Source organism: Trichosporon asahii (assembly GCF_000293215.1).
Source record: "Trichosporon asahii var. asahii CBS 2479 unplaced genomic scaffold scaffold00017, whole genome shotgun sequence".
Taxonomy (NCBI): domain Eukaryota; kingdom Fungi; phylum Basidiomycota; class Tremellomycetes; order Trichosporonales; family Trichosporonaceae; genus Trichosporon; species Trichosporon asahii.
The window spans coordinates 198,096-221,229 of record NW_014040907.1 but is presented as its reverse complement, the minus strand read 5'-3'; the positions used below and the strand labels follow the sequence as shown (position 1 = coordinate 221,229).

At 61.3% G+C, this 23,134-nt stretch overlaps 11 protein-coding genes across 11 annotated transcripts; 4 read left to right on the top strand and 7 right to left on the bottom strand.

The window, feature by feature from the left end:
- Nucleotides 1-830: 830 nt before the first annotated feature.
- A1Q1_07672 (uncharacterized protein) lies at nt 831-1,745 on the top strand (the record flags this gene model as incomplete). Its single annotated transcript, XM_014326684.1, has 1 exon — nt 831-1,745. One exon carries the CDS (start codon nt 831-833, stop codon nt 1,743-1,745), a length of 915 nt encoding a protein of 304 aa, XP_014182159.1.
- Nucleotides 1,746-1,821: 76 nt separating this feature from the next.
- On the bottom strand, nt 1,822-2,653 carry A1Q1_07671 (glutathione transferase; the record flags this gene model as incomplete). The annotated part of the gene is made up of 3 exons (XM_014326683.1): nt 1,822-2,361; nt 2,499-2,516; nt 2,564-2,653. The coding sequence occupies 3 exons, from the start codon at nt 2,651-2,653 to the stop codon at nt 1,822-1,824; spliced, it is 648 nt and encodes a 215-aa protein (XP_014182158.1).
- Nucleotides 2,654-3,801: 1,148 nt separating this feature from the next.
- A1Q1_07670 (uncharacterized protein) lies at nt 3,802-5,085 on the top strand (the record flags this gene model as incomplete). Its single annotated transcript, XM_014326682.1, has 1 exon — nt 3,802-5,085. The coding sequence occupies one exon, from the start codon at nt 3,802-3,804 to the stop codon at nt 5,083-5,085; it is 1,284 nt and encodes a 427-aa protein (XP_014182157.1).
- A 392-nt stretch (nt 5,086-5,477) lies between these two features.
- Nucleotides 5,478-8,799, bottom strand: A1Q1_07669 (uncharacterized protein; the record flags this gene model as incomplete). The annotated part of the gene is made up of 9 exons (XM_014326681.1): nt 5,478-5,600; nt 5,643-5,711; nt 5,877-6,347; nt 6,632-6,775; nt 6,817-7,277; nt 7,334-7,452; nt 7,497-7,617; nt 7,662-8,108; nt 8,166-8,799. 9 exons carry the CDS (start codon nt 8,797-8,799, stop codon nt 5,478-5,480), a joined length of 2,589 nt encoding a protein of 862 aa, XP_014182156.1.
- An 839-nt stretch (nt 8,800-9,638) lies between these two features.
- Nucleotides 9,639-10,154, bottom strand: A1Q1_07668 (ribose-phosphate diphosphokinase; the record flags this gene model as incomplete). The annotated part of the gene is made up of 1 exon (XM_014326680.1): nt 9,639-10,154. The coding sequence occupies one exon, from the start codon at nt 10,152-10,154 to the stop codon at nt 9,639-9,641; it is 516 nt and encodes a 171-aa protein (XP_014182155.1).
- Nucleotides 10,155-10,202: 48 nt separating this feature from the next.
- On the bottom strand, nt 10,203-12,993 carry A1Q1_07667 (ribose-phosphate diphosphokinase; the record flags this gene model as incomplete). The annotated part of the gene is made up of 5 exons (XM_014326679.1): nt 10,203-10,463; nt 10,571-10,719; nt 10,778-11,038; nt 11,120-11,336; nt 11,977-12,993. 5 exons carry the CDS (start codon nt 12,991-12,993, stop codon nt 10,203-10,205), a joined length of 1,905 nt encoding a protein of 634 aa, XP_014182154.1.
- A 70-nt stretch (nt 12,994-13,063) lies between these two features.
- A1Q1_07666 (uncharacterized protein) lies at nt 13,064-14,083 on the bottom strand (the record flags this gene model as incomplete). Its single annotated transcript, XM_014326678.1, has 4 exons — nt 13,064-13,130; nt 13,180-13,335; nt 13,382-13,821; nt 13,865-14,083. 4 exons carry the CDS (start codon nt 14,081-14,083, stop codon nt 13,064-13,066), a joined length of 882 nt encoding a protein of 293 aa, XP_014182153.1.
- Nucleotides 14,084-15,020: 937 nt separating this feature from the next.
- A1Q1_07665 (uncharacterized protein) lies at nt 15,021-16,413 on the top strand (the record flags this gene model as incomplete). The annotated part of the gene is made up of 2 exons (XM_014326677.1): nt 15,021-15,268; nt 15,753-16,413. The coding sequence occupies 2 exons, from the start codon at nt 15,021-15,023 to the stop codon at nt 16,411-16,413; spliced, it is 909 nt and encodes a 302-aa protein (XP_014182152.1).
- Nucleotides 16,414-16,890: 477 nt separating this feature from the next.
- Nucleotides 16,891-18,207, bottom strand: A1Q1_07664 (uncharacterized protein; the record flags this gene model as incomplete). The annotated part of the gene is made up of 1 exon (XM_014326676.1): nt 16,891-18,207. One exon carries the CDS (start codon nt 18,205-18,207, stop codon nt 16,891-16,893), a length of 1,317 nt encoding a protein of 438 aa, XP_014182151.1.
- A 1,473-nt stretch (nt 18,208-19,680) lies between these two features.
- A1Q1_07663 (PHD-finger protein) lies at nt 19,681-20,830 on the top strand (the record flags this gene model as incomplete). Its single annotated transcript, XM_014326675.1, has 4 exons — nt 19,681-19,924; nt 19,974-20,497; nt 20,577-20,656; nt 20,728-20,830. 4 exons carry the CDS (start codon nt 19,681-19,683, stop codon nt 20,828-20,830), a joined length of 951 nt encoding a protein of 316 aa, XP_014182150.1.
- A 298-nt stretch (nt 20,831-21,128) lies between these two features.
- A1Q1_07662 (cytoplasm protein) lies at nt 21,129-22,615 on the bottom strand (the record flags this gene model as incomplete). The annotated part of the gene is made up of 3 exons (XM_014326674.1): nt 21,129-21,341; nt 21,448-21,737; nt 22,336-22,615. The coding sequence occupies 3 exons, from the start codon at nt 22,613-22,615 to the stop codon at nt 21,129-21,131; spliced, it is 783 nt and encodes a 260-aa protein (XP_014182149.1).
- Nucleotides 22,616-23,134: the final 519 nt, after the last annotated feature.

Genomic DNA, 23,134 nt, shown 5'->3' with positions numbered 1-23,134 from the left:
AAGGGCGACTGACTGCAGACCCGTGGTCCAGGCGGAACGAGGATCGCGGTCTGTGCGTGCTCGTGTCACGATAAGTCGTTGGAAGGGCGGCGGGAAGGAAAATCAGTCACGTAGAGTCACCACTGCCCTGCGCCAGTACCTGGTGCGGGTACGGCAAGTCCTGGCTGGCTGCCGATAACGCCTGCGAACGTGCACGTTTCGTCCCAACACCTCGAATCATGCTGCTTACAGTCGGACATGCAGATCTTCACGCAAGCACACTGCAATGAGCGCAGTTGAACGACCAGTGGTATCGTCAGCGTTGAGCAAGTCTCGGTGCGTTCCGGTCCGGTCGCGCGGTGTGACCTTCCAGAAACGGCAACGGTGAACTGTAATTTGCCGACTGGTGTCGATGACATCAACTCGGTCATGCTCTAACAATTCGCATCTTCCTCTCCTCGTTGCCCGCGACACGACTCGTTGCGCACCCAGTCCACTCTCTGTGCTGCGTCCCAGGCTCAATTAATTACCTCTGACAGGCCCGGCCCTGTTCAAGTCGCCTCGCGGATCGACCTCCCCACCCCCAAACCCTTTCAACGATCCACATTGCTCCGTCCTCCACCCCTCCCCTTCTCCCACATCCCCATCAACAGCAATGACTCACGACCGCCCCGACCTCGCGTTCTGCCAGCGTCTGCCCAAGGTGGAGCTGCACGCGCATCTCTCAGGCAGCATCTCCCGCGACATCCTGCAGAGCATCTACGACGCGTCGCCCAAGGAACTCCAGGAACGCCTGCAGCCTCCCGAGGAGGCGCTCGCCGACCCCTCCCAGGCGCAGGACATCAACACGTATGTCAGGTTACCCAACTCCCACTGACGCCAGGTTCTTCTCCCACTTCAACAACTACATCTACGAGCTGGTGAATACGCGCGACGCGCTCGCGTTCGCGATTCCCGCCTTGCTGTCCGAGTTTGCGGCCGACGGAGTGACGTACCTGGAGCTGCGTACCACTCCTCGCGCGCTCTCCGACGCGTCAGCCGAGGACACGGTCGAGCTGATCCACGACGAGCTGAAGCGGTGGAACGACGAGAACGCGATGCGGGTGCGCCTCATCCTCTCGATCGACCAGGCGAAGCACGACCGCGCCGACGCAGACTGGGTTGTCGACACGGCCCTTCGCCTGCGCTCGTCGGCCTACCCGCCCCTCGTGGTGGGCGTGGACGTGTGCGGCGACCCGAACAATGCCAAAGACCTGACGGCGCTGGACCCCGTCTTCGAGCGCTGCCAGAGGGAGGACCTCCCCGTCGTGGTGCACTTTGGCGAGATCCCCAAGCAGGCCGAGAACGGCACGCTCGACGTCATGCTCCGCTGGAACCCCAGACGGGTAGGACATGCGATCCACCTCCCGGACGCGGTACGCGATGAGCTCGTGAAGCGCGACATTGCCCCCGAGCTGTGTCTCAGCTGCAACGTGCTCGCCAACATGCTGCCGGCCAAGGAGAACGGGGAGAAGCCCAGCCACGGCGACCACCACTTCGGGTGGTGGTGGAAGAATGGCGGCAGCATCTCGCTCGGCACGGATGATGTGGGCGTGTTCGGCGCCAAGAGCAGTGATGAGCACTACCATGCCGCTGAGCACTTTGGGCTGAGCAAGGAGCAGCTCGTCGAGCTCAGCCGGAGGGCGATCCAGGGCGCCCTGGACCGGGACGCGATCAAGCCCGTCGAGAGAGAGCTGGACTCGTTCTCGGTGCTGGAGAAACTGTAACTGGGCGTTCGTTCGTTATATACATAGAGAGAGTGATGGCTGAGAGCCACGATGTACTATTTTGTCTTTCATTTGCCTACAAGTTGGCCTTCTGCGCCTTCTCCTCGTCATCTCTCCGCTTCATCGCCTTCGCGAACGTGGGCCTTGCCGCAATCTTCTTCATCCACGCGACCGTCTTGGGTCCGTACTTGTAAGGCCCCTTGCCATTCCCATAAGCAATAGCAAGGGGGAAGTACATCATGATGTCGCCTGCGCCAATCTTGTCGGTACCCGTAAAGTTCTCGTGGCTGCTGAGCCACTGCTCGACGTACGTGAGTGCGTTGTTGACATTCTGCACCGCGACTCCGAACAGCGCCTTTTTCAGCTTGTCCACGCCCCTTTTCTCGCTCTCGTCGGTCAGCGTCGCCTTCAGACCGGCCGACACGCGCGCAGTCACGACAGTGGGCTGCAGGTTGAGCATGAGCGTGCCCTCGGAGAAGGTGGACCAGAACGCCGACGTCGGCGACTCGGGGTACTCGAAGCTGGAGGGCGCGTTCGCGCCAAACTTGCGTACGAGGGCGGAGACGATCGCGCCAGACTCGATCACGGTCTCGCCGTCAATAACCGCGGCGGGGGCCTGGTGTTAGCAACTTGTACGCGTCGGTCTAGCCTAAAGAGAGTCGCTGAAGCGGGGAGGCCCAGAGGGAAGGTGCGGAGGAAGGCGGAAGGGAAGGCGCAAAGGAAAGACGCGGGGGAGGACCAAGAAAGACACACCTTGCCCAGCGGCACGGCCTGGGCGAGCGTTGGCTCAGCCTGCCCGCCTTATTGCGGAAGTGGACCTTGACCTCGTAGGGCGCGCCCATCTCCTCGAGGAGGAGGAAGAGGCGGTCGGAGCGCGAGGCCTGGAGGTGGTGGACTGTGACTCCCATGGTGATGTTGTGAGTGATGGAGAGGATGCATCGTCGATGGGTTCTGGCTTAGCAAGCAAAGTGTCCGAGACGCGCACCTGACACCTGAACACTGCCCATCGATCGAGGAGTCCGGGCAACTCGTGGGCCGGGCAGACCGTTCGGACCCGGCTCGCTCGGTGGTGACTGCCGACGAGGCGCTGGCGGGCTCCTCGGCGGTCTCCGTGTCTTGGCATGAGCTGTATGATCGACGCAATCGTGGGAAGACAGTCCCGGCCATGCCCAGACCATGGTCTCATTCCAAGTGTGGTTCCCAGGTCAAATCCGGCCCTATCCGCCTTTTCAGTGGTTCCTAATCCACAGCTATATTCGGCATTCACGGCCATTTCAGTGTGAGCCCTTCACCATGTGTGAATGCCGAGCCCTCGCCGTACCCAGGGCGAGGAATGGTCGAGGTTGGAAAAACGCATAGGGGAATACGAATGGGCTCCGAATCCACCTCAGGGTCCTCGTTCCTATCAGCGTCATATCCCTCTTCTCCGCCTCGCTCGTCTCCGCTCTTTCGCCCAAGTACGGGCTCCGCAAACATTCGGACCTTGCTGCTCTATGCGATCACTTCAGGGCGATCCTGGGTGCGGACATGGCTTCTGCTCGTGCAGTGGGGGGTGGGGCACTCACCAGACCGTGTCTCGCATCTCGAATTCTGACAATTCTGGCAATCGTTCCAAAACTCACACTCTCAACATCTTGGCGTCGCGACACTCACGAGCATCTCACGAAACGGCCCACCCACATATTGACATCGAGTGGTCTGGGCAGTCTTGGCGCGTATCTCCCACCGAGACTTATATCTTCGACGGAATAGTGGAGCTGGTTACGGCAACGACTGAACTTTCCATCACCCAGTGCCATTGTTGACGCACGCACTCCACCGCACCACTTTCGGCTTCGACCGACAACTGGAACCTCTAGACAACTCTCTTCGAGCTACTTGAGCAACGTAGAACACATCGATTCTCCACGAGCTACCTATCCAACGACCCCGCAGCCACCGCCACAGCCACGGCCTAGCCCGTGAGCCCTCCCCTACCCCAACTCCTCTCCCCCAGTCCCCCCAGTCCCCTCTCCTCGTCCCGCCCTCGACCCCATCTCGACTCCCATTCAAAGCCATGATTCGACCAAAACGCAACTCGCGATCTTCAAATCACTCGCACGAATGCCACCAGTGCATCTCCCCTCCCGAGCGCTCGGCGAGTGGCAGGCGGCTCTCCCTCCCCATGTCGCTGCTGCAGACGCCGCACGTCCCGGGGCCGGCGGTGGGGACTCCGTCCTTTGGCGCCGTCGCGCGCGTGCGCCCCGTCGACCACCCCTTTACGGAGGAGCCGGGGGATATGAGCGGGGATCAGTACGTTCCCACGCCTCCTTCTATTCCGGCACGTGAGTCGACGGAGTACATGTCCGAGAAGCCCGGACAGACGGTCACGCGGAGGGCTACGGCGCACTCGCCGACACTTGCGCCTTTGCCTCCGCCGGCGATGGAGGGGGATGGCGGGGGTGGGAAAGGGCCAGGAGGGAGAGAGAGGGGATCGACGTCCTCATCCTCGTCCGTGCCCCCGGACGAGAAACCGTATCCGGACCAGGAGACACACCACGTCCCGCCCGACATGAAGCCGTACCCGGAACCAAAGAGGACGCGCGAGGATCCCGAGCTCGGCATGGGGCTGGTGAACGAGTACGAGCCGTGCACATTCCATCGGTGGGCGATGGAAGATGTGGCCTCGATGTCGCTTGTCCCCTGCCTGGTCACGCAGGCACTCTCGGCGGGAGTTCTCGACGCGACGACGTACGCCGATTTCCAGACGTTCGCATCAAACCAGACCGGAAACGCGATCGTGCTCACGCTCGCGGCGGTGGGCGCGGCGCGGGCGCTGGTCCTCCTCACCGGCGTGAGTTTTGCCGGCTTCATCGCCGGCGCCTTCCTCATGGGCCATCTTGGCAACTTCCTCGGCCCCAGGCGCCGGTACTGGCTTCTCATCAGTATTTTCTGGCAGTGCTGTCTCCTCATTATCTGTGCTGTGTTTGTGAGCCCGCACGGGCCACCAGGGACCCGCGTAGGTGCAAAAAATGAGTGGGCCGTCCTCTTCCTCTTCGCTCACATGTCCGGAGCTCAAGTCGTGATGGCCAGACAGTCCGGATGCGCGGAGTTGCCCTCAGCGCCGATGACCAGTGCCTTCGTAGACTTCGTTGCGGACCAGTATCTGTTCAGAAGTTGGGGGAATCCGAAGGCTGGGCCGAGAAACAGACGAGTGATGTATGTGGTGGCCATGTTGGGCGGGAGTTTCATTGGCGCCATCCTCCACCGCTGGACTGCGAGCTGGGTCGTCATCATGGTCACGGTCATCCTCAAGGCTATTAGCGTGCTCTTGGTCTGCTTTGCAAGCCCGGAGAACTAGAAGTGGCCCCCCGAGCTCATCCTGCCCGCCGAGTTGCCACGAACCACTTCGCCAACTTCACCTCCACCTCGCGGCCGGTCACGTGTTTGCATCCGACCTCCACCTCCACCCCGCTACTCCGCAATATCGATCGACTCTGGTTGACTGTACCTGCGCCCCATTCCGTCCTTCCTTTCTCACATTGCATACTCTTCTTAGACTTTGTACATCATCTGCATAACGTTGATCTACCCACAGGCCACGACCACGGTATTCTCAAGCAGTCTGTCTAGCTCCAGATGACAACAGACCACGGTATTCTCAAGCAGTTTGTCAAGCTCCAGATGACTACAGAAACAGAAACAACGGTACATCCAACAGCAGTGCATCCAACAGCAGCAGAGGTAGGCTTTCTATGGTGTCGAAAGGCAGTACGTAGGGAAGACAACCTCCGAAGGCTGCTGAGGAGCCCAGAACCTCTCGAGGTGAGCTTCAGGCCTTAGAGCTACTGATTTTTGGGGCCTCGGAGTCATCGACTGCGTGTCAAGTCAGCTATAGCTCTGAGGCCTGAAGCTTACCTCGAACAGCTCCTCGATCCCGCCGGGGATCTGCGCGACGCGCTTGCCTATCCTCATCCTCCTCGTCCCCTTCGGTGCCATCGACGACATAGGACTCGTGCAGCTCAAGGTTGTACAGGTCGTCGGATGGTCGTCGGTGGATAGTGGAGAGGGGCGACCTTCATCAAGGTGCCCAGAAAGAGCTCGCCGACGCGCTGTGTACGTCAGTCATGTGATAAGCTGGGACAGACTAACTTGTTCAAGGCGTCGCTTCTTGATAGAAGCAGCGGTCTGCTTCAGGAGCGCGAAGTAAGTCGGCTTGACGTTGGCGAAGCCCCGACTCGACAACCAGAGCGACTGGTTGGCCGCCGTTTTGTAGCTGAGCCCCAGCTCGTCGAGTCGGTCGCGCGAGCTCAATCGGTTACCCTGCTTCCGCCCCACGTGGTAGACGAGCGCGTCGGGATCGTAAACCTTGAAAGAAACTTGACCGTCCCAGACACAGTCGAGGAGGTCTTGCGCGTCTTGGTCGCAGTGGGGGCGATCAAAGGCCGCGCGTGCCCCCTGGATGTTCTCGGGCCGCTGCGAGCCGTCCTGCACCGCCTCCAGCACGTTCGAGGTGTCGAGCGTCTTGAAGTAGATGACTTCGTCGCGGTCACCAAAGCCCATCGGCTGGTCGTGAGGGCCAATGAGCTCGATTGCCTTGAGGTATTCGAGAGTGATATCATGCTAGTGGCTGTAGGAGAGGTACAGCGTCCGCAACGCCCGAAGCGAGATGCCGTCGAGCCAGATATCGCGAAAGATCTCGAAGTCGCGCTGCGCCGCGGCTGCGTCGGGATAACACTTGTTTGCCGCCGTCACGCCGACGAGGTGGTCGCCGATTGCCTCAAGGGCATAGAAGTCATCCGACGGCCGTCGGTGCATGGAACTCAGGGGAGACCGAATTAGAACCGCGAAGAACAACTCCGCGCAACGCTTTGGGTCAGCCACGTCTCGATGGGCTTTGAACGTACCTGCTCCAGTCGGCGGCGCTTGACCGAGGCGTCCGTCTGGCGGTGGAGGGCGTAGTACACTGGCTTGTGTCCGGAGACACCGCGGCTCGCCAGCAGAACGATTGACGAGAGGAGGGCTTGCATGCGAGAGCCAGAACGTCGAGCCTGTCACGCGACGAGTGCGGGTTGTCGAGCTTGCGGCCCACCTGATACACGCGAGCGGTAGGGGAGTAGAGCTCGAAGGGGACGTTCTCGCCCCAGAGCGCACGGAACAGCTTCTCCGTCTCCTCAGTTGGCTGGCTCCTGTCCAAAGCCTGCTCAGCCCACCTCCTCACCTCGGGTCGCTGGGAAATGTCAACCACCTCGGGGAGCACGTTGTCGACATCGATGAACTTGAAATAGATAAGCTCGGTCCTCTCCTCGAAGGCGATCGGAGCGTCGTCGATAATGGCCTCGACGGCGCGCAGGTACTCGACCGTAACGTCGATCTGATGCGTGTACCCGATGTGAAGTGTCTTCAGAGCACGAGGCGAGAGGTGGTCCAGGTAGATGTCCTTAAACACAGCCAGGTCGCGGTGTGCGGCTGCAAGAGAGGCGTAGCAGCCGGCCGCCACAGTCACCTCGGCAAGGTGGTCGCAAATGGCGTCCACGATTGCATCGGGGTCTCCTGGTCGAAAAGAGCGTCGTCGAACGGGAGCACGGCGGGGAAGAAGCGCCACTGACCGCTCTCCAGATCACAGATCAGAAAACCAATCTCCTTCTCGAGGCGCGCGTCGTGCTCGTCGGCACCGGCTGCCACGGCGTAGGCCTTGATGTCCGACAATACTCGAGCCAGGTTCTCCCTGAGAGCGGTCAGACCCGTGCTGCCAAAGATGATGTTACGTACATGGAGTTGGACAGTTTCTTCTTGGTGGGGTGCAGAGGGGCGAGCTGGAGAGCCTCCCTGCCGGGATCGGCTTCGGGGAGGGGAACAGGCAGCGTGGCCATGGGGATGTTGTCGAAGCGCGCTATAGTCAGCGGCTGTCAGGCCACACCTCGACAAATTACTTACGGTGCACTTCGTAGTCGCACATTTCGGCTCGGATGAGGAGATGCCGCAAGAAGTTCTGCTTGTAGGCTCCGTGCTTGCTCACAAAGGTGTTGTCGTCGAAGGCGCTAGACCCAGGACGACCGAGCAGGTGGACGAGCGTGCTCGAGATGATCGAAACCACGCGGGACTTCTCATCGTCGAGCTTCTTTTGCTTGTCCTTGGGGCGGAGGCCAGCGCGCTCAATCTTCTCCATGTTGCCGGCCCACTTCAGCAGCAGATCACGCAGGTCGGCTAAGTAAGCGTATGCAAGCTTCCAGCCGCTGCTCAAGATCAAGTGCAGTAGATGCCGAATGGTGGGGTCGGCGAGGTCGAGGAAAGTGCCGTGCTTCCCGTCTGGGCGGGGAAGAGACACGGGACGAGGACGGTCAGAAGAGAGCTGGCCACTTGTGGTGTACTCGGCGTAGGGAGCTACACATCAGCAACACACTCCACTACTCTTCGCACTGCGAGAACCGGCTAACGTACGCTGGAGGGGATACGTCAGGAGGTGATTGATGATATCACGAGGCCTGATGTCGCGAGTGGCACTGCCCCCAGCTGCTGAGACAATGACACATGTCAGGTCCTCGAGGGCGTACACGAAGATGTGACCGATGTAGCGCATCTTGTTGACTGACGGCCACGCGTCGATGACGCTACGCACTCCAGGCGGCTGGAGGCGGATGTACTCATGGTACGAATCACGCATCCAGGCCATGGCCTCCTCCCTCGTGTTCTGAATCTCGTCAAGCTCAATCACCTTGCGCAGCCTATCCTTAACCAGGGCGTTTGAGAGGTCCAGAGCTTCCATCTGGATGTCCCGGTGTCCAGTCAGGGGCGGGTTGACGATGGCGTGGTATGTAGGCGTAGCTGCAGCCGTTGCCGGTCCCGACCAGAGAATATGCGTCGAGGTTGAGCGAGGTGGAGGTAGAAGAACCCCAGTGAAAGATGGAGCTTCCCACTTGCGATGTACTCGTGGTAGGGTCCTATTCATCAGTCTCACTCTCCGCTGAAGTTGACGCCGTGAGAACACTGTAACGTACGCTCGAGAGGATATGTGAGGGAACGACTGATTGGAAGAGAGGTGCTGGTTTGGCAAATAGAGATGCTGCTCTGTCATGCTCACGAGCAGGGATGGTCATGTGGAAGAAAGCCTTCGGAGACGCCAGGCTGGCTGGGCTTTTATATGCAATACGCTGGTATACTGACGGCGAAGCAAGTGCAAGGTTGCACCGCAGAAGCGTGCGCACGCAAAGGACGTCAATCACTCCCCCTTGATCTAAGGTGAACTTCGTTAGAGGAGTGATGGGCGAGGGGTTCGAGGGGCATTGGTTCGAGGGGCATTGTCACAGGCCAAGAGCTCAAGCGTGCCATTCTGCAGGATTATCACGCCCCAAAATGCTTCCTGCTAATCTGTGCTTGGGCTTCGCTTCCACTCGCTTCTGGCTTCCCGATAGTCGTCAAGCAGATCCCAAGAAGCTCAGAAGTCTTCTCTTGCGACCTTCTGAGCCGCCCGCGCATTTGTCCAGACGTCCAGACTACAGCCTTCCGACACACCTTTCGGGACACACAAAGCTTGCAGATCGCCACAAGGCACACGACTCTGACGTCAATGCACGTGACACCCGCTTCTTTCTTCTTCTCAACCCGAAAGATCAGCATGCAGCGCGGACATGCACTGCAGCGCTAGCTCTGCGCCCCCTTGCCCCCCAAGATATCCCTATGCTCTATGATTCTGCATTTCCAAGCGTGATGTAACGTTGTTGGTTGACGTTGTTTTTTGTACAAATCGCCTTCACCGTGCCACCCCTCTAACTTCTACAGACAGCTCGCGCGCGTGTGCTGCGAGCGGACACTACTCCCTCCGCGCTTCCTCCTGCAGGCGGTTGATCTGGACTGATGAGGCCTGGACCAATCCAACCTTGCGCGGCTCAGCCTCGACCGTCGGCGATCACCGCCTTAGAGGCCGTTGCCAAACGGCACCTCGTGGAAGAGGTACGAGACCGACTCTCCAAAGTGACTCCGCCTGATGGTCTCGGCGAGGACGGGGGAGACGTCGACGACCTCGATCTTGTCGCACTTCTCGAGGTTGTCGCCCTGCGGGATCGTATTCGTGATGACTAGCTTCTCCATGCCCGACTCGGAGATGCACTTGAGCGCGGGGCCCGAGAGAATACCGTGGGTGACGATGGCGTAGACCTTGGACGCGCCAGCCTCGAGGAGGTTGCGGGCGGCAAGGCCTAGAGTGCCGCAAGTGTCGGCCATGTCGTCGACGAGAATGGCAACCTTGCCCTTGACGCTACCGACGAGGACCATGCGGGACACCTCGTTGGCGCGCTTGCGCTCTTTGTGGAACAGGGCAAACTCGACGTTGAGGCGGTCGGCAATCGACGTAGCGCGCTTGGCGCCTCCCGCGTCCGGGGAGACAATGACGACGTTCTGGACGTCAATGTTCTCCCGGATGTACTTGATCATCGACGGCTCGGCGTACAGGCTGATGTCAGCTAGAGTCGGAGAGGTAGCTCACTTGTCAACAGGGACGTCGAAGAAGCCCTGGATCTGCGAAGCGTGCAGGTCCATAGTGATAACGTGGTCGCAGCCGGCCTCGCGGAGCATGTTGGCGACGAGCTTGGCCGTGATCGGGGCACGCGACTTGTCCTTCTTGTCCTGGCGCGCGTAGAAGAAGTGGGGGATGATGGCCGTGATGCGGCGAGCCGACGCAATCTTGCACGCGTGGATCATGATGCACAGCTCCATCAGCGAGGTGTTGACCGCTCCCGCGCCCTGTCGTTAGCGGTTGTTCGAGAGGTCTCGTGCGCAACTCGTTCGGAGCGAAAATTCACCGCGGCTACCACCGGGAATCACGACAACTTCCGAGCAGTCGTACTCACCGTGTTCAGGATGTAGACATCGTAGTCACGAACCGACTCGACAATGGTGACCTTGGTCTCACCGGAAGGAGGCTGGATCACGTTCGCGCGGGACACCGGGATGCCGAGACGCTTGGCGATGAGGTGAGCTAGCTCGGGGTGGGAGGTACCTTGCTATCAGCTGAAGTTCATAAGAGCGCCGTCATGTCGTCTCGCTGGAGCTCAGACGATGGCTGAGGTGGGCGATAGGGAACCCCCTGGGGGCTTGACCCATGAAATGACCGCCCCAGCCAGCTCCGATAGACAATGCGGCCCCGGATTTGCTCATGCAGCGTTCGGAACGCCGTCCAGCAGCGGCGCTCATTGCTGTGGGCTTTGCCGTGGACGTCGCTGAGCTCCGCCGGTGCGGCCATCGCTGTCGGAGCTGGGAACCGGAAGTCTCGGTTCCAAAATTCCACTGCTTGGCACCGCAGCCCCGCTTAATGAGGCCTAAGGCACCACAAATTTGTCCCACCCACACGACTCCTTGCAGAGCTCGCAGAAGCACACGGAGCTGACAGTCGTACTAACCGGTGAAGAGCTTGATGGACGTGTTGACGGTCGACATCTTGGTGTCCTTTGCAGGGCGGGCGGGGGTGGTGGGAGTGGTGGTGGATATGGTGAAAATGTAGCGACGTGCGCCTTGAGCAGATGCCTGCTCGTTGATGTAATCGGAGGGAGTTTTAGGGGAGGGGAAAAGATAAAGTTGGCGCTTGGGTTGAAATGAAAGCTTTTCAGAAACGGTTATCTGCGCTTTCAAGTTCGGTTGTCGCCTTTTGGAATGACCGGAGTCGAGAAGATGTCAAAGAGTTTGCTGGGTTGCAAGAGTGGACAAGAACACACACGCACGATAAAAAGTTGATGCGCGTAGGAGGAATGGTGGTGTTGCACTCCGGCTCGCGGCCAGGCAGCGCGAGGCAGTCCGGAGCCTACCCAGCCTGGACAGGCCAGACAGGATCTGGCAGCTCATGGCGCCTAGGGTCTCTTCAAATTTCTGAGCCACTCACAGCAGCGCCGTACCAAACCATGCTCATTTACCTGCCGGGGGCCACGCATTCTTACCTCCGGTTATTTCCGTCACCCACTACTCCGTCGTGCAGCAGCCTTAGTCCAGGCTAGTCGGTCAATTTTCAGTACGAGAGAGATGCATACAACTTGAGAGAGTCGAAAGGTCTTTAGGGCACATAAATTCTAGAGTAGCCCTCCACTTTGGTCCGGCAGTTCGGGCACACATGGTCCTTGGCCGACAGGCGCGCGGCGAGGCTGTCGCGGCAGTCGTTGCACATGAGCAGGCAGCGGCACGGCCACAGGATCACGTCGCGGTGCTGCGTCATGCACACGACACACGCGCGGCGGCGCTCCTCATCCCATTCGTCTCCGCCGCTAACCTTGGTGACTTCGGCGCGGCGAGAGGCGGCGACGGCGGCGAACGGATCGGTGCTAGGCTGGCGCTTAGACAGCGCGTTGTATCGGCGACGGGTAAGAGGCGCACCGCTCGTCAGGTGTGCTAGCAGGATGGGCTGCAGCGCCGCGCCGTCCTCCTGCACCAAGTCCTGGTACAGAGCGACCTGGTGGTCGTCCTCGGGCTGAGGCTGACCGTCGTCCTCCATATCGCTGGTGTCCGACTCGTCGGATGCCTCGTCCACCCAGTCACCTGCCTCATCCTCGTCGTCCTCGATCACGACCTCGCCGCGCAGCACCTGGTCAAAGGTGTACTGCGGCTCATCCTGAGGCTCGGCCTCGACGACCTCAGGGACAATCTCAGGTCGCACCCGCACCGCGCTGGACCAGCCCGAGGTCGGCCAATTGGCCAGCGAGGGCGGTTCAGGGATGTAGCGACGGCGACGAGGTCCACGCCAGGCGGCGCGGCGCCAGAACTTCCAGTGACGAGGGCCGTACCACCAGCGAGCGTACCACGCCCTCCACGCAGACGTGTAGATCTTGCGTCCGACCGGGGTCGAGAGAAGCACCATCATGAACGTGTCCTTGGTGAGCGATCCGAGCGCCTTGTAGAACTTGCGCAGCTCGCGGTAGTACGGGCTCTCAGAGTGGGGGTCGGTCAACTCGGCGACTTGAATGTCATCGATGCGGCCGCCGAAGCCGTTCGACTGTTTCGGACGACCCACATCGTCGCATCCAGCCCCCGAAAGACGCACAAACGGTTGCGGCTCGGGGATTGGCGCAAGCTCGTTGCGGAGACCAGAGTACGAGGTCGCCTCGATACAGGCAGTGCCAAGCTTGAGGAGCGCAACGCCGACGTCGTCTTCAGCGCTGGGGACCGCACCCTCGTGCGGGAGCAGGTTGACCCAAACGGGGGAAGGGATATACCCCAGAGTGAACAGATGCGTGAACGCCCGAAGCACAACCGTGCACGTGATGACGATCGTCAGGAGCAGCGCCAGCATGTGCGTCACGAACGAGTAGGACGGGAAGCGCAGCGGCGAGGTCGTCAAGACGTACAGGAAGTGCGTCAGGCTAAGGGCCCCGCAAACTCCAGTCGGCAGCAGCTGGTTGCGCCTCAAGCGATGCGAGAGCTCGATAGCTTGCAACCATGTAAGCTGACGTCAGTTATGGCTGGAAGATCAGCTAACCTCACCTCTGTGAGTCCAAGCCAAAGCTGGAACAAGGCATGTACGTCTGGCCGTCCGTGTGTGACGTTGGGCGGGTTGTAATGGTGTGTCACGGGCGACGAGTAAAAGTGACAGAGGAAGGAGAAGCCGAACAGGTTGAAGCTAGCGCCTGCGTCTCTGCGGCGACTGCGTGTCAGTTCCGTCAGACGACCTGTAAACTCACGCTCGATCGAGGCCGTTAGCCAACGCCTCGCAGATGAGGCCGATGCAGACGCAGAGGAAGACGCTCCAGCACACGCTTTCCATCTCCTGATGTCCCGCCCATGATCCGAGCAGATCGGTCGTGTGTGCGAGCGAGTGCGCGAAGGGGGCGACGAGCGGCGTCAGCGGTCCGGCCGACCAGTGCGCGGCCTCGAGACGCTTCACGAGGTTTTGCGGCCACAGGTTCGCGACCTGTAGAGTGATGACCGAGAACAAGAGCCACGCACGGCCCAGTGCCAGCAGTCCTGGCATGCGCAGGTAGCTGGGCGTCTTGGGCGACGTCAGGGCGCGCGAGACACGGTGCCGCAGATCACGGTACCATCCTAGGGGCGGGTGGGGAAGGGGCGGCGGCGGAGGGCGCGGACGCTGGACGACGTGGTGGATACGGTTCAGCAGAATAGCCTGGGAGTCAGCTTTTCGGCAAGGAATATATAGCTGCACTCACGACAATCGCGAGGACGGCGCCGTACTTCCCTCCGGCGAAGGCAAGGGGAATGACGAGCGCCTCCTTCTTCAGCTTCTCTTCCGAGGCGATGGCGGTTGCATTGGCGATCGTCCCATTGATGGTGGAGTTGGTGATATTTGTGCTCGTCTCATTCGGCGACGGGAGGGAGTACACAAGTGTGTGGACGATGTTGCTGATGCGTGAGGGAAACCACGACATGGCGGCGGCCGGTGTCGTGGCGGGGCGCTGGGCGGCGAGAACCTGGCACCGAGATAGAGAAGACCGAGGCCGGCGGCGGTATGGGTATCGAGGTAGGGCTAGGTGTATGCTTGGTGGCTATCGGTGTGCGTAGCTGATCGCAGCCATGAACGCGAGCGAGCGAGAGCGCGGACTCGATGACGGTGGGGATGAGTGTAGTGTCAAAGTCGGGCTAAAGGAAGGGCAACGCCATCGAGATCGGTGCTTCGGCTCGTCAGGGCACGTTAGGCCCCGCACAAGGCTGCTTCGGCCGGCAATGTTGTGCTTGCCACGTACGCTGCGAGGCGCTGCGTGTGCATCGACGTGCACCGGTGCACACCCGTCAGTGTCCGCAGCACACGACGTAGTCGAGGGGACCGCTGACCGTCTTGCACTGTGCATCTGATGTGCCAGAGAGGCTCAGCAAGCGTCATACAGTCGGCTAAAGCAAGTTGCCCGTGTCGGCGAGGGGTATGAGCGGTCCGTGTAGCAATGAGCAAACCACAGCAGCAATCTGCTCTATTGATGCGTGGCCCATGCATTTCTCAGCCTCTCATGCAGGTCGTGTATCTACTCGAGAGTGAATGCACAGCGGCGTCAGCCTTCTCTCCCAGAGTCCGAGGCCGTCGGCCCGGACAGCCGGAACACCGGCGGAGCTCATGTCCGAGCGGGATCAAATTTATGGACACTTGCACGCGCGTGAGCGGTCGAGCGGTCGAGCGCTTCTGACGCCATATCGACAGACCAGGTCACTTCCACATCATCAGCGAGCAGTAGAAGAATCATCATGGGGTGAGCTGAGATGATGCTTGTTGGAGCTGACAGACAGAGCCACTTTTGACGTCGCGACCGCTGGAGCCGTTGTTGCCGCCTTCCTCGCCATTGTCTGTGAGTAGCCGCTGTCCTTACGGCGCTCGTCATGCGACGGAAGAGAATCAGCTCCGGGGCCAATGGCTTGAAGCTGACATCAGACATTCTCCTCGTCGTTACGAAGAAGGCGACCGCCCAGCCCGAGAAGAAGAAGCCCATCGCCGTCCCCGTCGCCGCCAAGAAGAGCACCCCCGTCGTCGCCGAGAAGGTTATTGTCGAGGAGGTCAAGGAGGTCAAGCCGGACAGCAGGCCGAGGACGCCGCTGCAGGCCGTGGGACGGTCGAGCGCGACCGAGTCGTGAGTATTCGAGTGGTGAGCGGCGAGCGGCGAGTGCTGGATAGCTGCGTGCTGCGCACTGCGTGTCATGGGTGTGCGCCTTGAGAAGCATAGCGATCCCGTGATGGCTGCGATCTGCAACCTCCTTGGATGGGGCGCAAGGTCGAGCTCTCCGCTCAGCTATTTGTCCCCCAGTCTTAGCTGACATCAGTCCCCGCGGATTCCAGAGAACGAAGAAACTCGACTAGGTGCGATTTCATCTCGTGGTTTTATGCTATTTGGTCATCTCTGTGCAACAATCTTCGGTGCCACTCATGCCGCGCAGTTGGTCAGAAGCGCGCTAACGATCAACTTGCCGCTTACTGCTTGCCGGCCTGCTACTAACTCTGACGCATGTTCTCATCACTCAACTCACAGCTGATATCCCATATCCAACCCATACTCGCTACTCGCCTACACATATCACAAAGCAATTGATGAGGGTGAACTACATAACGCCCGCAAGAAAGCGACACAACGTCCGTATCTGCCGGCCACGCCTCGCCCCAGCTCCACAGGCCCCTTCCCTCCTCCCCGGCTTCATCCCGCGCACGCCGCGGCCATTCAACGCGCAGCGTGCCGAGTCCGCCGACGCTGTCCCACTGCCGACGCCCCGCTCCCCGACCACCTCACCAACCGGGTCTCCCGAGGGAAGACGAAGCACGACCAACGACGAGAGAATGGGCCGCAACGGACTACGCGAACCGCGCTTCCTCCCAGTTCACGAGGGTGTGAGGCTGGGCAAACCGGCAAGCCCCCCACGGACCGTTGCTCCAGCCAAGCGGCCGCCAGTGATGAGGAAGCACGAACGGCCCCGGTTCTCCTTTGCTCGGCCCCAGAAGGAGGGCGATAAGGGTGGAGGGGGGACGTATCTGCGCCAACTGCGCCACGCTGGTGCTGATACGGACGGCGCACCGCCCCGTCCCACCGACACCGCTGCCGAGCGGGCATCGCGCAACGCCGGTTTCGACGGCGATACACTCGCCCCTCGCGTTTCTCCGCTGGGTGCGGCCCAGGTGCCCGCTCGGAATGCGGGCAGGGAGCTCAGTGTGGAGCAACTGCTGCGCATGGATTTGTCGGGTGTTCGTGCAGCGCGAAAGCGGCGCAGGCTTGCAACACAGCAATAACACTTTGTCTCCACCTTGTCTCAACAGGTCGACTCCGCACCGCCGCAGGATTGACTGCCTACTCGAGGCGACATGTCCGCAAGCAACGATAAGCTTACACGTTACCCACTGTATCTCTGTATCCTCTACCCATTAGCCCTATGTATCTTTGTATCTTCGTATCTTGTGACTCTCGCGACCTGCGAACTGACAGCTGGTAGAGTGGCGACGCGCGCGTCGCGCCAGTGCTTTTGAAGCACGTTGCGACATTAGTCTGTTTCACTCGCGGCATGTTTGGGCGTGTTTGCGTCCCCATGACCTTAGTCTACGACAGCGTGCACACTCTGCCTGCACCTCCAGTGCTCGATCACGGTCGCACTCGGCCTCCGTCCTGCGGCCCTAACGGCACTCGGCCTGCGGCCTCGTGATTGTAGCAACATGCATGACAAACACCTCTAGCCTACACTCTCCCCGGGCCTGCTCGAGCTCGCCAGCGAGCTAGTACTGCCCATGGTGTGATGCGGGGTTGAAGCTGACCGGCATGGCATTCGCGCCGACGCCCGTCATGGGCGGGGATTCCTGGCGGTGCACGCCCGCGTACCCGTCGTACGTGTCCTGCTGCGCCGTGGGGTCCCACTCATACGCCGGCTGCACGGGCGACGTGCGCGGCTGCACGGGCGGCGGCATGTTGCTGTAGTCGTGGTCGGCGGGGTCGTAGTACGAGTCCTGGTGCGGCTGCTGCGGATACTGCTGGTCGTAGTCTGCAAAGGAGGCCGAGCCCCCGAACGCGGTGCCGTTCAGCGCGGGCGAGACGTCGTGCGCGTCGTGCGAGTACGCATAGCCGTCGTCAGACTTCTCGTTGTAGTACACTGGCGGGCCGTCGAGTTCGTCGCCGAGAGACATGCGCGAGCCGCTGCCGCTGACCGGGAGGGCGTGGTGCGTGTCCGCGTCGCCGTGGTGGTTGAGCTCGGGCCAGAGGATTGCCTCGCCACCAGGCTCGTTACGCCGGCGGGTCAGCAGGAAGATGAGTCCAGCAATCAGGGCAATACCGCCGGCAGCAGAGCCGACGGCAATACCGATGATGGCGCCCTTGGAGAGACCGTCGTCGTCCTTCTTGCCGGCAGAACTGGCAGTCGCACTGGCCGTCTGCTCAATCGTACGGTAAATGGTGATCAGTCCTCCGTTGGCGTTGGTCGAAACGAAAGCGCTCGTCTCGGGCTTCTCCTCGTCCTTGGTGCTCGTGGGCTGCTCCTGGGAAGACGTCTCGCTGGAAGAGGCGGAAGGCGAGGGGCCGGCTGACGACGAATCTGACGGGGTGGCAGAGCTGGACGAGGACGAAGGCGCAGCTGACGACGAAGGGGCGGCCGAAGACGAAGGTGCCGCTGAAGGTGAGCTAGAAGACGAAGAACCCGCCGACGAGCCCGATGAGGATGACGACGGCTTGGCTGACGGCGAGACCGGGTTGGACGAGTCGACACCACTTGAGGAGCTCGACGAAGTCTCAGAAGGCGTCGGGGTCACAGGCGTGGGCGGGGTGACACCGATGGTCGGGGACGTCGTAGGCTTGGTGGTGCCAATAGGCGGGGCAGAGCTTGCAGTCGTCGACGACGTCTCCTTGGGGTTGAACTGGGGTAAGCCCCCGCCTATCCGGGACAGGGCGTCGTCGGCCATACTCACGAGGTCGTCGAGGAGACCTGCTCTCTCTACATAGGCTGCTCGGGCGACCATTGCATGGTGCCGGCGCGGATCCCTCGGGGCATTCGCCACAGTGGCGGCCACGAGGGGCAGCACGTACAGCAGAGACACGAGACGCATAGTGAGTGATTGGAGGTTCGAAGGAAGGTGGGGTCGGGAGTCGACTGTTGCTGATCGCAATCAAGCAAAGTCGAGATAGAAGTCGGAATGAACGCGACTGTGCGTTCGAGGTGAAAGAGAGAGGGGCGAAACGACAGCTAGATCGTTACAGAGAGGGGCCGAGGTCGATGCAGGCGACCTAGAGGCAACAAGGAGGGGGTGAGAGGGGTGGCTGGGGCGGGGCCGAGTCGAAGTTTGAGGTCGAAGAAGACGAAGTGGTCGAGGTCGAAGAGAACCGGGTCCTGCCGGTGTTCGCGGAGCGATTCAAGATGAGAGGGGGGATGAGGATGAGACAAATAAAAGAGAGAGGAGGGAGAAACGAGTGTAACTGATGGTCGATGCAGGGGGCCAAGGCTGGCTGTCTGGCTGGCTTGCGGTTGTGTTCGGCGCGCAGCAGTAGTGTGCACAGATCGCAGCAAGAGGGAGCCTGTCGGGATCGAGTAAGTGAACGAGTGTGGTTAGAAGGGTTAGGACGAGTTAGGAGAACGAGAAGGGGGCGTGTTTGACGAGAAAAGAACTGGCGCTGGTTTGGCTAGTCTACTGACAGGACTGGTCTGATGGGCAAGGGTCAAAGCCGCCGCCATGGGACACGGACGTGTGGACGTATGGACATGGGACCTAGCTCTGGATTTAGGCTGTGTTAGGCCTCGGCCGGGGCTAAGCTTTTGTACGGCATGCAAGGGAAGGGGAGGGATGGAGCTCCTCGTCGAGTAACGTTTATCGAAACTGCAGGAAGGGGGAGGGAAAGAGGGGGGTCGACAGTGAACGGGCAGGGATCTAAGGGCCAGGGCCGGAGCGAGCAAAGGGAGAGCCCAGGACGCGTTCCGTCGCGATTAAAGCAAGCTGCGAGAGAGAGAGAAAGAGGTCGTTGGACCATGATGGACGCGTCGGCCGGGAGGGCGAGGAGAGGAGCGGCCTGACCGCGTTGGCCGATAACGTTCGCTGGAAGCAGCCCGCCTGAGCTTCTCGGGCTGGAAGCCAGTGTAGGGTTCGACACGTCAGCCCTGTGCTCTGCCCTTAAAGCAGTTAGACTATTCTGACCCACGCTCGCTGCTTGTACTCTGTAGAACGCAAAGCATGCAAGCACCCCACCCCGGTTGAACCGGCACCCCGGGCGTTGGCACCCCTTTCGTGCTCGCGCAAGAGCACCCCCAGCGCCCGCAGGCGCCTCTCCCGTCCTGTCCAACCGGCATCCCCCCCAGGGCACACAGGGTTCCTGTTTTAGGGCAGACACCCGATTCCAATTCCGGCTTTATTCATGTCGCCCTCATAAGGTTTGCGACTGCACGTGACATGTCCCTCTCGGCTGGCTTCACCACGTGGCCCATACAACGGAATCAGATCCCCAACAGCCGTGTTTGCCACTCGATCAAGTCCACTTCGATCGCGCGTCACCGACAGACCGCCGTCAAAACAACAGCAGCCCTACAAGCCATGCCGAGGGGGTCTCCGCCGCGCCGGCGCGAGTTGCGGTCACGGCCGCAGCCGCAACAGAAAAAGTCGCCCTCGCCGCGCAAGACGAGGCAGACCAAGCCGTCGACAGAGGGTCTGGACCAGGAGAAGATCCTCGAGCTCTGGGCCCAATTTACGGCTGACCACTACGAGATGGTCGAGCAGCTGCCGCTCGAGCTGCACCGCAACTCGCGCTTGCTGAAGGAGATGGACCAGGAGAGTGTTGGTGAGTCACGTCTAGCTGTACGGCCAGGGCCTTTCAGCTGACACGCCAGCGCAGCAGGAGAAGCTCGAGAAGCGGATACGCGAGTACATCGCCTGGCGGACCCAGCTGGTGAAGCCAGTCCCGAAGCCGCAGGAACCGGAGCCAGAGCCGGTCCCAGAGTCAGAGCCACAGGCCGCGCAAGAGTCCCAAGTGGAAGCAGAGGCCAAGCCAGCGGATCTGTCCGAAGCGCGGCCAGACGAGACGCATTCCGAGGAAGACGCGGCCGAGCGCGCCCTCTTCCCCGACGACGACGCCGATCACTCCAAGGAAGCAGCATCGGCAGAAGTCAAGACGGAGCCGGAGTCTGTCCCACCGCAGTCTCAGCCGGACTTGGCGTCCCAGCTCTTCCCCCCAGACTCGCCGTCACGTCTCGCCGCATCGCTCTTTCCCTCCGACTCGCCCTCACGGTCTCGATTCTCGACCTCGCAGCCGCCCCAGAAGCGGCCCAACCTCGGCGAGATCGCGCAGCTCGTCGACGACCTCGTGCGCAATCGGGAGGAGAAGGTCGCCATCGCCGTCGGCGCGTATAACAATGTGAGCTGGGACGTAAGGCGAAGCTGACAGGCAGATCGACCGGCACATCCGCGCCCTCGACTCGGCCCTCAGTGCGCAGGAAGCGAGCCTGTTCGGGATCGAGAAGCAGCCGTCCGAAGTGCCCGAACTGAAGATCCCCGAGGGTCTGGATGTTGATCCGTAAGTCCGCCCCCTTCTTGTTTCTCGCGTCGTTACTGGTCGTGGCTCCGCTAACCGGACGCAGGAACGAGCCGCGCTACTGCTACTGCCGGAACGTCTCTTACGGCGAGATGGTCGGGTGCGACAACGACGACTGTCCGTACGAGTGGTTCCACCTCGCATGCCTCGGCATGACGCACGCGCCGACAGGGTCGTGGCTGTGCGACAACTGCCGTCCCGGCGGCCGCCGAAGAAGACAACGCCAGCGCCAGCAGACAAGAAGAAGCGGAAGCGATAACGTGTATGGACTGGTCTAACTGTTGTATGCATACTTCTACCGTGTAACTTGCTCCCGTTGTGGCATTTTGGCTTTCTTGCTGAGCTCGCAGATCGCGTTTCATCGCGCTCTTCATTGCGCTCGGCGAGCGCTGGCTGCTCGCTGCTCGTGGCGTTCGCGGCGTTCGCAGCTCGCCTTTGCCTCGCTGCGCTCGGCTCACGCCTGCCACTGCTTGAACCTTTCGTCGGCCCAGTCAACGTACTCGCCGCTCCACTCCGGGCTGCCCTCCACGGCGAGGCCGGCAATGACGCTCCCGGGCTTAGCGGGCGGGAGGAGCTTGCCCTCCCTGTGCAGCGACTCGAACTTGCTCATCTGGGCCGGGTCCATGACGGCCGGCCCCTGGGAGCGGATGGCGCCCTGCATGTCGGTCTGGCGTTAGCTGCGTTAGCTATACTGTCCTCCACAGCCTCTTCCTCTTGTGCCCTTGTGCCCTTGTGCTCTTGCTGGTGCTTGAGGAGGAGGTGATAAGACTCACGTCAACAACACCAGGCCGCACGGAGAAGAACGCAACGCCGTTCTCCCTTTCTTCCGTGGCCAGCGTGCGCGCGAACGAGTTCAGCCCCGCCTTGTTCATAGAGTACATGCCCCAGGCCTGGTATCCTGTCCCGCTGGCGCCGGACGAGACGAACACGACGCGCGACGGCTGGCCCCCCTCCGCCGCCTTGCGCAGGTACGGCAGTGCCGGCTGGAGCAGGTACAGGGCTGAGAGGAGGTTGGTCTGCAGCGAGGGGACGAGCGCGTCGAGCGGCACGTCGGCCAGCTTGCCTGTAGATTAGCTACGCAGGTTCCAGTCGGTGCGTGCGTGATTTGCATGCGGCTTATCGCCTTGTGCATCTTGTATTCAGCACCGGCGTGCCCGGCATGCCCGGCGAGCCCAGCGGCTGCAGTGCGCAGTGAGAAGTTAGGGGCTCGGTGATCCGGCAGTGAGCTGGCAGCTCACCAGCTCACCAGCTCGCCCGCTCGGTGGCCAGATGGCCAGGTGACCGGCTCGGTGCCAGTCAAACGCAGGCCGATGCATGCCGCCGCTCGCGTCGTTCGGCGCGTTCGGTGCGACAGGTGAATATGCTGTGCAGCGAGGGTGGGGTGCTTGCATGTGCTGCACTCCGATCAGACGGCACGCATGGGTGAAGCTGACGCCGGGGGCGCAAAGTAGCCCTATAGCCAAGGATGGGGCACGAGGGCGTTCGCTGGCGACTTTGCCGCAGTCGGCGGCGACGTCATAACGTGGTGCGGGGAATTTTCACGGCGCTGGCCTTCCTCCTGCGCGGTGCGCCGGCGAGCACGCCGCCTCTCTCCCACACATTCGGGACGGCGCCGCAACGCCCTACACAACGACTACACTGCATGCAAGCTCATGACTCACCCATGGGCTCGAGCGAGCCGGCATTGAGGACGAGGCCGTTGAGCTGGCCAAACGAGTCGATCGCGGCGCGCACGGCCTTGACATTGTCTTCGGGCTTTGCGACGTCTCCTGAGACATTGACGAGACGCTCAGGGTAGGTCTCGGCGAGCTGGGAGAGGTCGGGGGTAATTGTGCGCTGAAGGGTGACGAGGCGGGCGCCGTGGGCCGAGAGGAGGCGCTGGGCGATGGCGAAGCCGAGGCCGCGGCTGGCGCCGGTGAGGATGAGGACGGGGGAGGGCATGGGGGGTGGATAGTGGAGGGTGGAGGGTTGGGTGGAGGTGAGGTACAGGTGGGTGCTGACTGGTAATGTTGGTATGGTGGTACGGTGGGTGGTGGGTTCCGGCGACTGAGCGACTGACGGAGGGGACCAGCGGCGGCCAAGCAGTTGGACCATGCGGGCAGCCTCGGCAGCAGGCGCTCAGTGGTTGGCGCTGGGTGATGAGGCTGCTGACTGAGTGCTTCACGCTGGCTGCGCTGGCCGTCAGGGTCGGCGCCGGCCGAACGAACCTAGCACCTCAGCTCCGCTCCCTTGCTCAGCCGCCCATCCATCCAGCGGGCCGCCCCCGCGCTCTCCCCCTCTCTCTCCTGACCTCCTTGTGTCGACCTCCCCGTTTAGTCTCCGTCCGTCACCTGCGCACCTGCTTCTTCGCTTCCTCCATCCACCACCACCGACCATCCCACCCACACCCATCCTTCCTTCCATTCCTACCCCCCCCAACCCAACGCCTCGTCGGCACCGCACATTCACCCCTCCTCACCA